Genomic DNA, 14,314 nt, shown 5'->3' on the forward strand with positions numbered 1-14,314 from the left:
ATATATATATATATATTATATATATATATAATATTATATATATATATACATATATATAATATATATATACATATATATATAATATATATATACATATATATATAATATATATATACATATATATATAATATATATATAATATATATATATATATACATGTAGAGAATGATACAAGTCCTCAGTACAAGTTTATTATAGTTTCCGTTAATTCTACGTAGTAAGTTCAGGAATATATACACTAAAATGTGTACTTGTTAAGTTGGTCAATAAACACTTGCTTTAGCCTTCATAACCCTTTGGTGGTCGACCCTTTGGTGGTCGATAGGAATTAACTCCAACTGGAACGAAAGACATCTCAACTTTTTCTATGGCAATGTCAATGAACTAGTTTGACCCAAGCTTCCACCGTCTCAGACTGGACGACCTCCTTCCGCACCTGGGGGAAGAGAGGAGATCGTCCTCGTCTGCCTAAGAATCAACTCAACATACAGCATCCAGCCTTGCACCACTTACCAGTTTCCAGTCATCTGTCCGGACTGTAGCAGCAGCCTCACCATACGATACACACCGCGTCGTCGCCTACCCTCGCTACACCACAGCACGAAGACCACTCCAGCAGATGAACCTAGAGAGATGAGCTAGGATATAGCAGACCCTGGAAGATGAATACAGAGGCTGGAATAATGTGTGCTTCATTATTTGTATTTATTAACTGATATTATCAGTTTATAACACGAAGAGAACTATAAATTATTATTATTTTTACATCCGAAGTTACAATCGGATAAAAATATCATTGTACGTGGTTGTTCTAATGAAGTTTATCGCAACTATACATTCTTATATTTGGAGAATTATCCGTTACGATTATAGTTATTGTATTATTTTATCATGTACAGCCGTCGCACTCATTCATCATCATCAATTATACTTAGCACCAATATAAAGAAATAGCAGATATTTGTTATTAATTATAAAAAAGCAATTTTATTGAAACAAATTATAAATTCATATACTGTACTATGTAAACTTATAGGTACGAATTATTAATTATATAAAATAAGTTTTGTGCTATTAAAAGTAATAATTTATTGTATAAAATTTAGTTAAAAATTTAATATTGTAACTAATTAAAAAAAATATTATAATATCTAAATAATAAATATTTAAATATTCAAAAACTTATTTTATATGAGCAAATATAAAATTTACATATATTAATTTCGTTCAAATTCACAAATGTTAAACCTTGGGTGCTCTCAGCTTCCTGCCCAAACCCCTTGGATGTTCTCAGCCTCTAGCATGGGTGTTGTGAGCTCCAAGGCAGCTCGTGGTACTCGGGAAACATCACTAGTGCCCTTAATTTTCAACCCTTATCCACTGCTCGTTCCTGCAATTAAAAAAATATATATAAATTCATGCAAAGCTGTAAATACAAATACTATTAAAAATGGTAAGGGATAACTCACATTATTATTATTTGTATTATTAATAATATTATTGTTATAGTCATTTTCATGCATCATCTGTAAATCTTTTTCCACTGCTATCACCCCTACATCAACCCGTATTCTTCTCCTCCTTCTCCCTTCTCATCACCCCCTACTCTCCTACCTTTCTTCACGCCACCCCTACCATTCCCCTACCCAACACCAACCCCCTCCCCAACACCTCGTACCTAACACAACAGCCATCTCCCCCTCTCTCCTCCGACCCCCCTCTCACATACACCACCCGTAAATACTCTCCATTAAGGTAATCATGTATGCTGGAGCTGTAGGCTCGCCTCTCTCTGCAATGGATGCATTATTGATATGGGTATTATTGCATGACCGGCGCCCCCTCCAACTAGTAACGCACCGGCACTTAATCAGAATACGTATGGGAGCGGCATATGGGTAATTCATACGGATGTCGATACAGGTGAAAAAGTAACACACAGGTAGGAGTAACAAATCATAACATACAGGTAGGAGTCACAAATCGTCACTGCCACTTTCATGTTTAGTCGCCTCTATTTGTATAGGCTGAAAACAGAGACAAATGTTGACATCATGGAAAGGAAGGAACTATCAGGGGAGCGCGCCAAGTCTTTACGACTATATAGCACTGAGAAGGGATCAGGATAAGAATTTGGGATAGGACGGGGGGAGGGGGGGTATGGAATGGGGCCCAACCACTTAGACGGTCGGGGGATTGAACGCCGACCTGCATGAAGCGAGACCGTCGTTCTACCGTCCAGCCCAAGTGGTTGGACTTAACATCATGGAACAAAAACTAATTATGTAGCTCAGGAGACCTTTACTCAACACTTGGTATAGCTCAAAATACATTTACTCATGGTTGAATAAAGGTGAACCGGGCTACAAAAGACTTGGCATCGTAGTACAAACTACTGGGAAACTTAAGGTGTGTGTCATGGCAGTCCGGTCCCAGAGATGTGTCAGAAAGATCAGCTCAAGGAAGTTGGGTCCCAGGGCTGTGACAGGGAGGTCCGGTCCCAGGGCTGTGCCAGGGCTGTGCCAGGGAGGTCGTGTCCGGAACTATACCCCAGGGAGCGAAAACGTTATACATGATTATGAATCCCCCGCTTAGGGTAACCCACCGCCATAATTGGGCGACATACATCATGTAAAGCAGGCTCGAGTGTCCCCCTCTCTGTTTCGGCGTGGTTCCCTCCACTCCCCCAACCATAGCCGCTACCATTGTCACCACACACGCTACCACCACCACCACCACCATGTTCCTCCACAGTGAGAGTACGTAGCACAAGACACAGTAATATGTCTCTTCATCAATGCTGTTTCACGTACTCAGTAATAGTAATAGTAATGCGACGCCTGCTTATTGTAACTCTGTTGGTGTATTAACATCACAATAACAGATCATAAATGTTGACAAAGGTTCTCCCTGCCGTTCGCAAGTGCCATTAGGTGGAAGGCTTGTTTTATATATTATTTATAATGCATGTAAAATTGAAGCCACATGTGTTTAAATCTTAAGGTGATCACTTTACCTCGCCTTTCTCCCGATAATTACCGTACCTTATCCTGATTTATACTTTAAATGCACCAACAGTTTAATTTCTTAAGAACTGTCTCGAGCGACTTTCCGAAGCCTAATTCTCTAATAATATATAATCGAATCTGATACGTTGTTGTTGTTGTTGTTTTAGATTTAGCTACTATGAATGTCCATGTAGCACGGGCTATAGTGAGCTCGTAATTGAGCTCGGTCATTCGTGATAACTTTGTTACTGTGATATTTGGGTCAAAGTTTTAAATGGAGGTGGGGTTTCCTCCTTTTTTCCCGTTTCTTTTCCGCTTCTGTTTTAGCGCACTGGTTTTAGTCTTGTTTTAATAACATTATCTATATGACGGATATAGATGCACAGTTTTCACTAATGTGTCCCATTCTTCAACTGCTTTTCTAATAATTGTAGTCGCTGTGGAATTTGCATCTAATGCTGCTGCTGTCGTTGGAGTAATGTTGAGTTTGAAGCGCAGGGTTTCAGTTGCTTCACATTCCAGTAGTGCAATAGTGGCGCCTCTGCTTCTGTTCCACAGATATGACACTCTTTAACTATTGGGTTTATTACCTCCCAGCAGCACTTCAAGAGCAAGTGCTCTGATGCCTTTAATCTCGAGCATAAATAAAGCTTTTTACTAATGGTTATCAAGGTCTCCCCTTAGGCCAACTACTGATGACCTTCCCCAAGACACAATCCACAACAGTTATCTACATCTCGGAAGCCTAAACACCACAGACAAACGGTGGCATCAGCAGAAAGGAAACGTTGCCTGAACGTTTCTATCCTGCTGCGGGAATCAAACCAGGGACCATTCGGTTGTGTTGTTTCTTGATCCATCTTCTTTCTTGAGGTAAATAAGTTCGATGTGATTGGAATGTTACTTTTTAGGCATAGATGCTTTCACATTTTCGAACAGATATTAACAGTATAAACCACAAGTGTGTGTGTGTGTGTGTGTGTGTGTGTGTGTGTGTGTGTGTGTGTGTGTGTGTGTGTGTGTGTGTGTGTGTGTGTGTGTGTGCGCGCAAAAAAAAGGTCTGCTTCAGTATGCAAGTTTTGCTCTGAGCGAGGTAATCCCAGGCCGCCTCCACCCCTCCACCACCGGGATCACATCTAATGACCGCTCTGATGCTTGAATTAATGAATTGCTCCCTCCTTGTGATTAACCATCGCAACCACCGCGACTCCCTTCACCACCCCCCCCCTCAACCACCACAACTCCTTCCACCACCCCCCCCTCAACCACCGTAACTTCCCCTATTGCCCTCTCAACGACCGCCAATCCCTCACGATCCTTCAACCACGTCGACTTCCCCTCCCTGAATCACTCTTGAAAAAACACAACTTCTCTCATCCACTAACCCCACCACGACTCTTCAACCACCATTCCCTCCTCTCAGCCACAACCCCCTTCCCCTCTCTTCAACCACAACCCCTTACAAACCACAGCGATATAAGTTTTTTTTTTTACCTCGGAGAAAAAGGAGAGAGATGGGGAGGGAGCAAGAGATTGAGAAAAGAGTGAGAGCAAGAAAGAGTAAAGTGAGAGCAAGAGAGAGGGAAAATAAGAGTGGGAGCAAGAGAGTGGAGAGCAGGAAAGAGAGTTTGTGGTCTGCACTGAGAAAGTCTGCTGGCAATATAATGGAAAGAGTAGAGGCTACCTCGATCCATAGTTTCACAAAGCAAATACTACTAGAAATAATGGATTGGAAGTAATTGGACAATTGGAAAGGCGGGACCAGAAGATATAACTAGATCCTTCTAACTCCGTCCTGTAAGAATTATCAAGAGAGAACAAAAACTTTGTTTTCTTCTGTTCTATTCTGACATCATCTGCCCTAACAGAATATGTAGCATTTCCATAACTAGTAGTTTAATCCCCTTGCAGATAATTTAGGTATATCCCGAAAGATATCGTATGTTTTTCCTTTGATCTTTCTCTCTCCCTACATCCCACGCCCCCCCCCCCACTTTACCACCCCTCAGTCGAGCATGAGCTATGCACCTGCCTAAGTTTGGGAGGCAGCCCCGGGATCAATCCTGCTCAAAGTTAATGAAAGAAGTTAGGTGAGAAATGGGTCTTCTGGTACTGCTGCCCTTGGGTAGGCAGGTGCTCGGGTCATCAATGGCAATTCCCCCCTTGTAAAGAACATACATCAATCATCATTTTTGCGTTACCAATCATCTTGGTAAGGCAAACCGCTCCAACGACATGGTCACACTTCCACTTGATACGGGGTTTAAGTCACTCGTACAGTACATTCAAGTTTATTTCATTTTTAGACACTTTTGTTAGTCTGTCAGCCAACTATTGTAGCAGCCTCGTGAAGTTGATAATTCACAAGGCGAATGGCAAACATGAACGTCTGCAGTTCTTTTTAATACAAGTCACTGCGTTGCTTCTGTTTTGTTTTGCCGTCTGTATGCCTGCTCGTCTGCAGTCTTTTCTGATATCACATACTGGTTTGTTCATTGTTCTCCATCTGCTACAAATTCCTTCTCGGAGAATGATGCAAGCAGCGCAGTCGGAGATCATTCAGATTCCTCCCACGTCTTCAGAGTTATTTCCTGAACACTATAATGAATCAAGCTGAGGTTCACAATGGCATATAACTATTAATTAATATACAAGGATTAAAGCAGGAATTCTAAGCCCAGAACATGAACCTCCACCACCGGGTTGCGACAACCTTCCATAGTTCGTTAGGTACCATATGGGTCTTCGGGACTTTTTATAATTGTATAAAAATAGGTATTATATACCTATTTTAGGTAGTGTATGCCTATTTAGGTATTATGTACCTGAAATATACACGAGCATATTTAGTGTCCAACACTGCTCGTGGTACCAGTATACATTCCTGTATTGCTTGTTGTATTTTGAAATGTTATGATTCTTTATCCCATCAAAAACGAAAATACTTGCAAATAAATAATAATAAGCCCATGATTTCTTTTATAGTTTGCCTTCAAGATTTTAAATTTGAACATTTTCTATTTACCTGTCCAGTATAAATTCACATTTCATACGTACACACTAGACTGTAAACATCTTGATGGGGAAGACTTAAACGCACAATAGGATCTCGGGTCATTAAATGTTTCACCAATTTATCTTCCTGAGATTTTATCAAGAAACTTTAGAACGCTAAAAATGCTTTGTTAGTAAACTATTTTGTCAAGTTTACTTATTCAAAGAAATACTGATAATATATATATGTGTTACATAGGCAAACAAATATATATTTGCATCTCTATGCTATGATTAACTTAAATATAAATGGAAATGCTTGTGTGTCTGCCTTTCCAACGTTGAAGGCCAGAGGCTTAGGGTTAGCTTCACCAAATTTTCCCAGTATATGCTGGTGGGTATGTACCCAAAATGGGCGTGTTGCGGGATAGTTGTCGAAGACAAGGGTGCCACGTGACACTGTGCCTAACTTTCCCCCCATGAAAAATCTCAGAATATCATTCACTTGACTGTGAATGCCATTTTTGTTTGTTATGCCTTGAAACGTTATATGCCTATGATATCAAAATTTAAAAATCTACCTATCGTACTTTGACCATAATGGACAAATCTGCGTGTTCTTGAACAGTACTGGGAACCCACCATGCTCACTAAACTAGCCGCTCACGTGGCAAAAACAGGCACGTCACCCACTTCCATACACATGACAGGGTGGACAAAGACAAATTCTTCAGCACGGGTGGGACACGAACAAGGGGACACAGGTGGAAACTTAGTACAGTACTCAGATGAGTCACAGAGACGTTTGAAAGAAATTTTTCAGTGTCAGAGTAGTTAATAAATGGAATGCACTAGGCAGTGATGTGGTGGAGGCTGACTCCATACACAGTTTCAAATGTAGATATGATAGAGCCCAGTAGGCTGAGGAATTTGTACACCAGTTAATTGATACCTGAGAGGCGGGACCAAAGAGACAAAGCTCAAGCCTCGCAAGCACAACTAGGTGAGTACCGCGTCTAGGCCTGGCGGGGAGTGAGAGAGAGAGTGTATCAGCCCCCCCCCCTCCTTAGGCAAACAACTGACCCTTCCCAGGATGAAACCCACAACAGTTGCTTAACTCCCAGGTACCTATTTACTACTGAATGAATAGAGGCAATCTTGTGTGAAGAACCGGAGACACGAGAAATGTTGGGGAGGATAAGTGGAAATGAAGTGTGCCATCAAGAAGCGGCAGGTGGCAGAGGCAGAGAGAGAGAGCCAATTGGTGGCAGATAGGACGGCAGGTAGCCGAGGCAGACTGGGCCGTAGGTGGCAGAGGCAGACTGGGTGGCAGGTGGCAGACGGTGTCAGGTGGCAGGTGGCATGTCAACCAGTGGAGCCAGTACCGTCTCACCGGGACACTGGCACTACCATGCTACCCAAACACCTTCCACCTGTACGTGGCACCTCCATCATCCTCTCGCCCCTTCTTCCCTTTGTCTTCCTTCCCCTCCTCTTCCCCTAACCCCTCTCTTCTTCCCACTCCCCCGTCTCCCGCCCTCCCACCTGGCACCCGCCTGCCGCCACCTCACAAAAACCAGCGGAAGCCTAGTCGAGGGCGAGAAATGGACGCATGAATGAAAGGGAGGACTAAGGCTGGGAAAGATTGGTGAATGAATAAATGAAAGGAAGAATGTATGAAACACGTAACAACATATGTAGGCGAACAAAATATTGAATACATGAATAGAGGGGTGAGTGGACGAATGTATAATTAGGAGACCAAATAAAAAATAAAGAATGTACTCACCCTGTTGAACTTGTGCGGGACGGAGGGGTGAGCAACAGCTCTTTGGTCCGGTCTTCCTGCTCTTAATCGACTACTGGGGAGCGTCATGTATACATGTATACATTTGAAGCTGTGTGTGGGGGTTTACCTCCACTACTCCACTTCTTAAAGTATTCCATTTGTTCGCTGTTTGAACACTGAACACATTCATTTATATGTGGTTCATCTGGGTACTCAGTTTCCATGTGTTCCCACGTTTGTGTCCCCGCCATACTACCTAGTCTGTTCTTATCTGCCATGCCTGCTCCCTTGAGGACTTCGTATGTGGTGATCATATCTGCCTTGTTTTTTTCCCGAAAAAAAACCGTTTCTTACAATTTTGAGTAATAGCAATGACAATAGTAGTAGTAAAAGCAACAGTTATTAACCTCGTAATGACAACGGTAAGAGTAATAAGCCGTTTTCTATGCGGCTTATTTAGCGTAGTTTTCAACAGCTTTTTGTGATCCGTTTTCTACATGGTTTCCCTCTAAAAATCATATTCTTGATCTTGTTTATACAAATAAACTGTAAAATAAGCACGCAACTTACTAAAACCTTTAAGAAAACTTACGTTCCTATTATTTCCTAAAGTTAATATTCTCAACATTAGGAAACTTACTGCTGAGTAGCCGTGTATTTATTTGCTTACATGCCGTCTGGGACCCAAGTGCATCGCGGGTATACTAGTTTACAATAACATTAATTATAGTAACTGTAATTAAAAATTCTATATGATATAGTTCCTCTGACTCACATTAAGTCCCACTAATAATATATTCCCTTAGGAATTTCTATACTTGTGTTTACCGTTAAAGCCGGTCTTTATAAAGGCCTATCTATCACTGGAGGCATGTTAATGTCTCCGTACTAAAGTAACCGACCAGCAGGTATACTTTATGAGTGTGTGAGTGTAGACTGTGTAGACTGTGTAGACAGACTGTGTAGACTATACATTTGTTCAATGAATATGATGAATGAACGCTTGGGGGATATGAATGAAGATTTGGGGTATAAATGACTGATAAGGGGTACATATGGATAAGTTTAGGGGATAAAGAATGAAAGAATATGATGACACTACACAGTTCAATGAACTGTGAAGACTGTGAACAGTGTAAACTGTGTAGACAGACTGTGTAGACTATACATTTGTTCAATGAATATGATGATTATCAAGGAGTGAATGCTGGGAGGATACAATTGTGAATCGGGAGTGTGAATGAATGGATGCATCTGTTAAGAATACTTGGCCAAGTATGCCAGCACTACAGACACCGCCTCTCACCCTCCCCTACGTCCCGCCTGTGCTACCCATCTCCCTCCCTACTAACCCCCAGACGTTGTTTACCCTGCGCTAGGGTAAGCAGGAAGACTCCAACAAGCAATTTACCCCACCAGGAGGCGATCACTCAAGCCTCTGGGTAAACTGCGGACACTCCGGGAAGTCCTTTTACCCTCGTCCTTTGCCTTAGGCTGCCTTCTGCTCCCCATCCCTCTTATGCCACCCGTTTCGTAAACATATAATACTAAGGGAGCCGGTCGGCCGAGCGGACAGCACGCTGAACTTGTGATCCTGTGGTCCTGGGTTCGATCCCAGGCGCCGGCGAGAAACAATGGGCAGAGTTTCTTTCACCCTATGCCCCTGTTACCTAGCGGTAAAATAGGTACCTGGGTGTTAGTCAGCTGTCACGGGCTGCTTCCTGGGGGTGGACCGGGCCGCGGGGACACTAAAAAGCCCCGAAATCATCTCAAGATAACCTCAAGAAGATCCCGTTAAACAGACTAGTAAATCACTCTCTCCTACCGGCATTTGCCCCATGCTTCCTTGTCTCCCCCCCCCGCCTCGTACATTCTTCGCAAGTCAACAATTAACCCCCTAGTTGACCAGTCCAATAACCAGGAAGTCTGGTCAGAGACAGAGCCGCTGGGACGTTGATCCTCGGAATCACCGACAGGTATTGGCTCTCTCGTCGCCAATCTATCATCTATGGGCTGCAGCAACAGCTCTCTAGAAACAACACTCTCTTAGCCCTGCCATCACCTCTCCCCGCCCGCTCGCGATCCACCACATCCATTTCCATCTCGGCATTGAGAGCAAACGTTACTTTTCTCCCCAGTGTTTGTTCACGGTTTTTGTCGCCGGCAGAATTAGTCGTCGGTGAAGGTAAGGTGTCGTGGCCTTTGGCTCCGCCCTACTCATGAGATAAGCCACACGTGGTCGTCTAATTATCATTGTCAACATGCCTCATTCAATCAGGTTTAAGGAGCGAGGCTACTCTGCGCGTTCATGTCTTTGTCGACCTTGTTAATTATTACAAACGTTATCATATGCATCATTTGTTTTTTAAATGAAGGTAAAATTACACACGCACACATGGTTAGAAACTGTTGGTTAGAAAGGCGGAGTCCAAGAGCTAATAGCTTGATTTTGCAGATATAATAATAATATACAAATAGTAAATACAAACACACACACACACACACACACACACACACACACACACACACACACACACACACACACACACATACACTCATAAGGGTCAGGAGCCTAGCGCGACCCTGCAAGCACATCTTGCAGAGGCGGGACCAAAGAGCCAGAGCTCAACCCCCGCAAACACAACTAGGTGAGTATAGGTGAGAACATACTTAAACCAGTCTCCTGAGACTTGGCGCGCGGGGAGCGGTGATGCGCAAATATGTAAGATTGTCTCTCCAAATCTGTTTGTTTATTTGTCAGTTCTTTTTATAGTATGCTGATATACATACATACATACATACATACATACATATATATATATATATAAATATATATATATATATATATATATATATATATATATATATATATATATATATATATATATATATATATATATATATATATATATATATATGTGGGCGTAGCATGTTGAGCAGTGTCTTCTATGTTGGCATCTTCATGTTCCTAGTCTCATGGTGGGTAGAGTGAATCGTTCCGTAATTTGGGTATTTATGGTGGGTTGTTCTATTTTTATGTGGATTGCTTCAAGAATTTGAAGCAATCAGCCAACAGTTTGTCCCTCGGGTTCTCCGGGAACGTTCTCTGTGTCTCTCCCGTCAGATGTTGGGACTCAGTAGGTACGGGGGGTTTATGGATATTTTAACTCCTGGGGTCGGAAATGTTACTTTTAGCCAGTTTATTTGCTTCGTATAATAAATATAATGGTTATTATATTATAATTTAATCGTTGTATTTATGGAATGTGTACATGTGTGCGATCTCCATTCAGTCCCACCTGCTGTCATAGCCAGAGTTCCGGTCAATGTCGATTTCCAGGGTTTTGGTCACGGTTGACACGGTTTTGGTCACGGTTGACACGGTTTTGGCCACGGCCGACACGGTTCTGGCTACAGTCGACACGGTTCTGGCCACGGTCGACACGGTTCTGGCCACGGTCGACACGGTTCTGACTACGGTCGACACGGTTCTGACTACAGTCGACACGGTTCTGGCCACGGTCGACACGGTTCTGACTACAGTCGACACGGTTCTGGTCACGGTCGACACGGTTCTGACTACAGTCGACACGGTTCTGGCCACGGTCGACACGGTTCTGGCCACGGTCGACACGGTTCTGGCCACGGTCGACACGGTTCTGACTACGGTCGACACGGTTATGGCCATGGTCGACACGGTTCTGACTACGGTCGACACGGTTATGGCCATGGTCGACACGGTTCTGACTACGGTCGACACGGTTATGGCCATGGTCGACACGGTTCTGACTACGGTCGACACGGTTATGGCCATGGTCGACACGGTTCTGACTACGGTCGACACGGTTATGGCCATGGTCGACACGGTTCTGACTACAGTCGACATGGTTCTGGCCACGGTCGACACGGTTCTGGCCACGGTCGACACGGTTCTGGCCACGGTCGACACGGTTCTGACTACGGTCGACACGGTTATGGCCATGGTCGACACGGTTCTGACTACGGTCGATACGGTTATGGCCATGGTCGACACGGTTCTGACTACGGTCGACACGGTTATGGCCATGGTCGACACGGTTCTGGCCACGGTCGACACGGTTATGGCCATGGTCGACACGGTTCTGACTACGGTCGACACGGTTATGGCCATGGTCGACACGGTTCTGGCTATGGTCAACATCAAGGTTCTATCTACGGTCTCAAATAGTCGAGACTGTCGCCACAACCACGTTTTGGGTTCTGCTCCAGAGCAGTCTTCATCGCTTCAGATCCAGAAGTCTTCCCGTCACACAGCTGCTCCTGCGGTCGTTACTTCCGTAGTTCAAACAAGGCCGTCACCACCACAGCTGCAGCGGCCGTCACCACCACAGTTCCAGCGGCCGTCATCACCACAGTTCCAGCGGCCGTCATCACCACAGTTCCAGCGGCCGACACCACCACAGTTCCAGCGGCCGTCACCACCACAGTTCCAGCGGCCGTCACCACCACAGTTCCAGCGGGCCGTCACCACCACAGTTCCAGCGGCCGTCACCACCACAGTTCCAGCGGGCGTCACCACCACAGTTCCAGCAGCCATCACCACCACAGTTCCAGCGGCCGTCACCACCACAGTTCCAGCGGGCCGTCACCACCACAGTTCCAGCGGCCGTCACCACCACAGTTCCAGCGGCCGTCACCACCACAGTTCCAGCGGGCGTCACTACCACAGTTCCAGCGGGCGTCACCACCACAGTTCCAGCGGCCGTCACCACCACAGTTCCAGCGGGCGTCACCACCACAGTTCCAGCAGCCGTCACCACCACAGTTCCAGCGGCCGTCACCACCACAGTTCCAGCGGGCCGTCACCACCACAGTTCCAGCAGCCGTCAACACCACACAGCGGCTCCAGCCAACCCATCTTCCCTCCCCTCAGTTTACCCTCATCTCGCTGGAAAGTGGGAACAGCGTCGCCAAGGTCGAGGAGAACCTCGCGGGCTGCTATAATCTAGCCATCTCATGAAAATATCCCCAGTGATGCATAGTGTCTCCCTCACAATCCTCATATAATGAGATGGTTGACAAGTGTATTGTGAACGTGTTTCCAACTGAAACACAACAATTATTGGTAATTCCAAAAAAGTCGTATAAAAGATGGCCCTAGCAACGCTGTTATGGGGAAAATGACTCCTCTGTGCTTTCCCTCTCTCGTAGACCCCCTCCCCTACCAAGACTCCCCCTGCACCAGCGCCACAGGGGGCGCCGCTCCCCTTCCTCGACGACATGGCGGCCAATCAGCAGGGGGCATCGATTCCAGGCACCGTCCAGGAGTCTACGCGCGTTTTCTGTTGGCTAGCTGATGCGGTGTTGAGGGGTGACTGTGGCGATTACGGTGCTCTAAGCGATTTCAATTTTGTATTATTTTTGAGGCGTTTCAAGTCACTTTTAAATGACAAAAGGTAACTGTTGTTGCAGATGGGGGTGGATGATCGCTTCCTCCTGCCGTGGCCGCGCCGAAAGGAAGCGCGGTGCTACATGATAGGGCGACACGCACCATGTTTCTCCTTGGCAGAGGCTCCGAAGTCGTCATTATGGTTTGGAGAGGGGGAGAGGCGGAATTGTGTTTTTAGTAGAGCGGAGAGTTAACGCTGATGGAGAAGTCTTCGGTAATGACGCTTCGGGGGGAAGAATGGTGATGATTTGTGGCGGTTATGGCGGTGTTGTCCGGAACGAGGAGGTGATGAAGTCCGTCGCAAGTTTCAACATATAGTTTATTTTTTCGTGGTAAGAAGACGGTAGAGTTCGTATAAAGGAAATGGAGGAATATCTCCCTTCTTTTCCCGCTTCTCTTCTCTCTTAATCTTCCCTGCTCAATCCCTCTCACTAGTGCACATGTATTGTCATGTGTACGGCCAGACATCCTAATATGGCTCTTTCACCCCTGATTTCTCTCCATACTAAGCAGTGCCATCTTACGGTTAAATTTCAGTTGGTTATGAGCAAGATCAAGAACTTGAAAGCAACTCCCTTGGTAATGTTTATTTAAGCGTCTTGAGCAACTGACGGCAGTGAAGATGGCACCAGACCTGAGAGCGACGGAGGACACCAAGAGGATTGTTGTTGTTTAAGATTCGCTACCTGGAACAAAAAGTTCCAAACAGCACGGGCTATGGTGAGCCCGTAGTGGACTACAAGAGGAGAGATAGGGGCGTTTCTCTGCACCATGAGCCACAGATGTGTAAACTGGAGCTGACTGTTATTGAGCATAACATGAAAACGTTATACACGGGAATATTTCATCGCTCATAGAGGCCAAATATCGATAAGGACGATAATATTTTTATTTATTTTATAATAATATATTTATTATATATTTATAATAAATATATTTATTTTATAATATATAATATATTTATTTTATATTTATTTATTTATAATGATAATTATGAACCCGTTGCTGATCTAGTCAGCGACCTAAATTAGCTGACCACCCAACCCGTCCTCTCGAATACCATGTCGCATTTTGACTTATAAATCCCCCAAAAGA

General features: G+C 44.4%; 1 protein-coding gene across 1 annotated transcript; it reads right to left on the reverse strand.

Annotated features, from left to right (window-relative positions):
• Nucleotides 1–11,114: 11,114 nt before the first annotated feature.
• On the reverse strand, nt 11,115–12,201 carry LOC123760519 (tropomyosin-like). Its single transcript, XM_045746208.2, has 2 exons — nt 12,104–12,201; nt 11,115–11,958 (listed from the first exon to the last, which is right to left on the reverse strand). The coding sequence occupies exons 1-2, from the start codon at nt 12,199–12,201 to the stop codon at nt 11,115–11,117; spliced, it is 942 nt and encodes a 313-aa protein (XP_045602164.2).
• Nucleotides 12,202–14,314: the final 2,113 nt, after the last annotated feature.

Source organism: Procambarus clarkii, chromosome 39, assembly GCF_040958095.1.
Source record: "Procambarus clarkii isolate CNS0578487 chromosome 39, FALCON_Pclarkii_2.0, whole genome shotgun sequence".
NCBI lineage: Eukaryota > Metazoa > Arthropoda > Malacostraca > Decapoda > Cambaridae > Procambarus > Procambarus clarkii.

What these genes read in the sequence shown, in the direction of transcription:
- LOC123760519 (XM_045746208.2), bottom strand. Translation starts at nt 12,201, where the DNA reads ATGACGGCCGCTGGAACTGTGGTGATGACGGCCGCTGGAACTGTGGTG. An exon ending in GCCTTGTTTGAACTACGGAA is followed by an intron (nt 11,959 to 12,103) that starts GTAACGACCGCA and finishes TGTTGACCATAG; the next exon opens with CCAGAACCGTGTCGACCATG.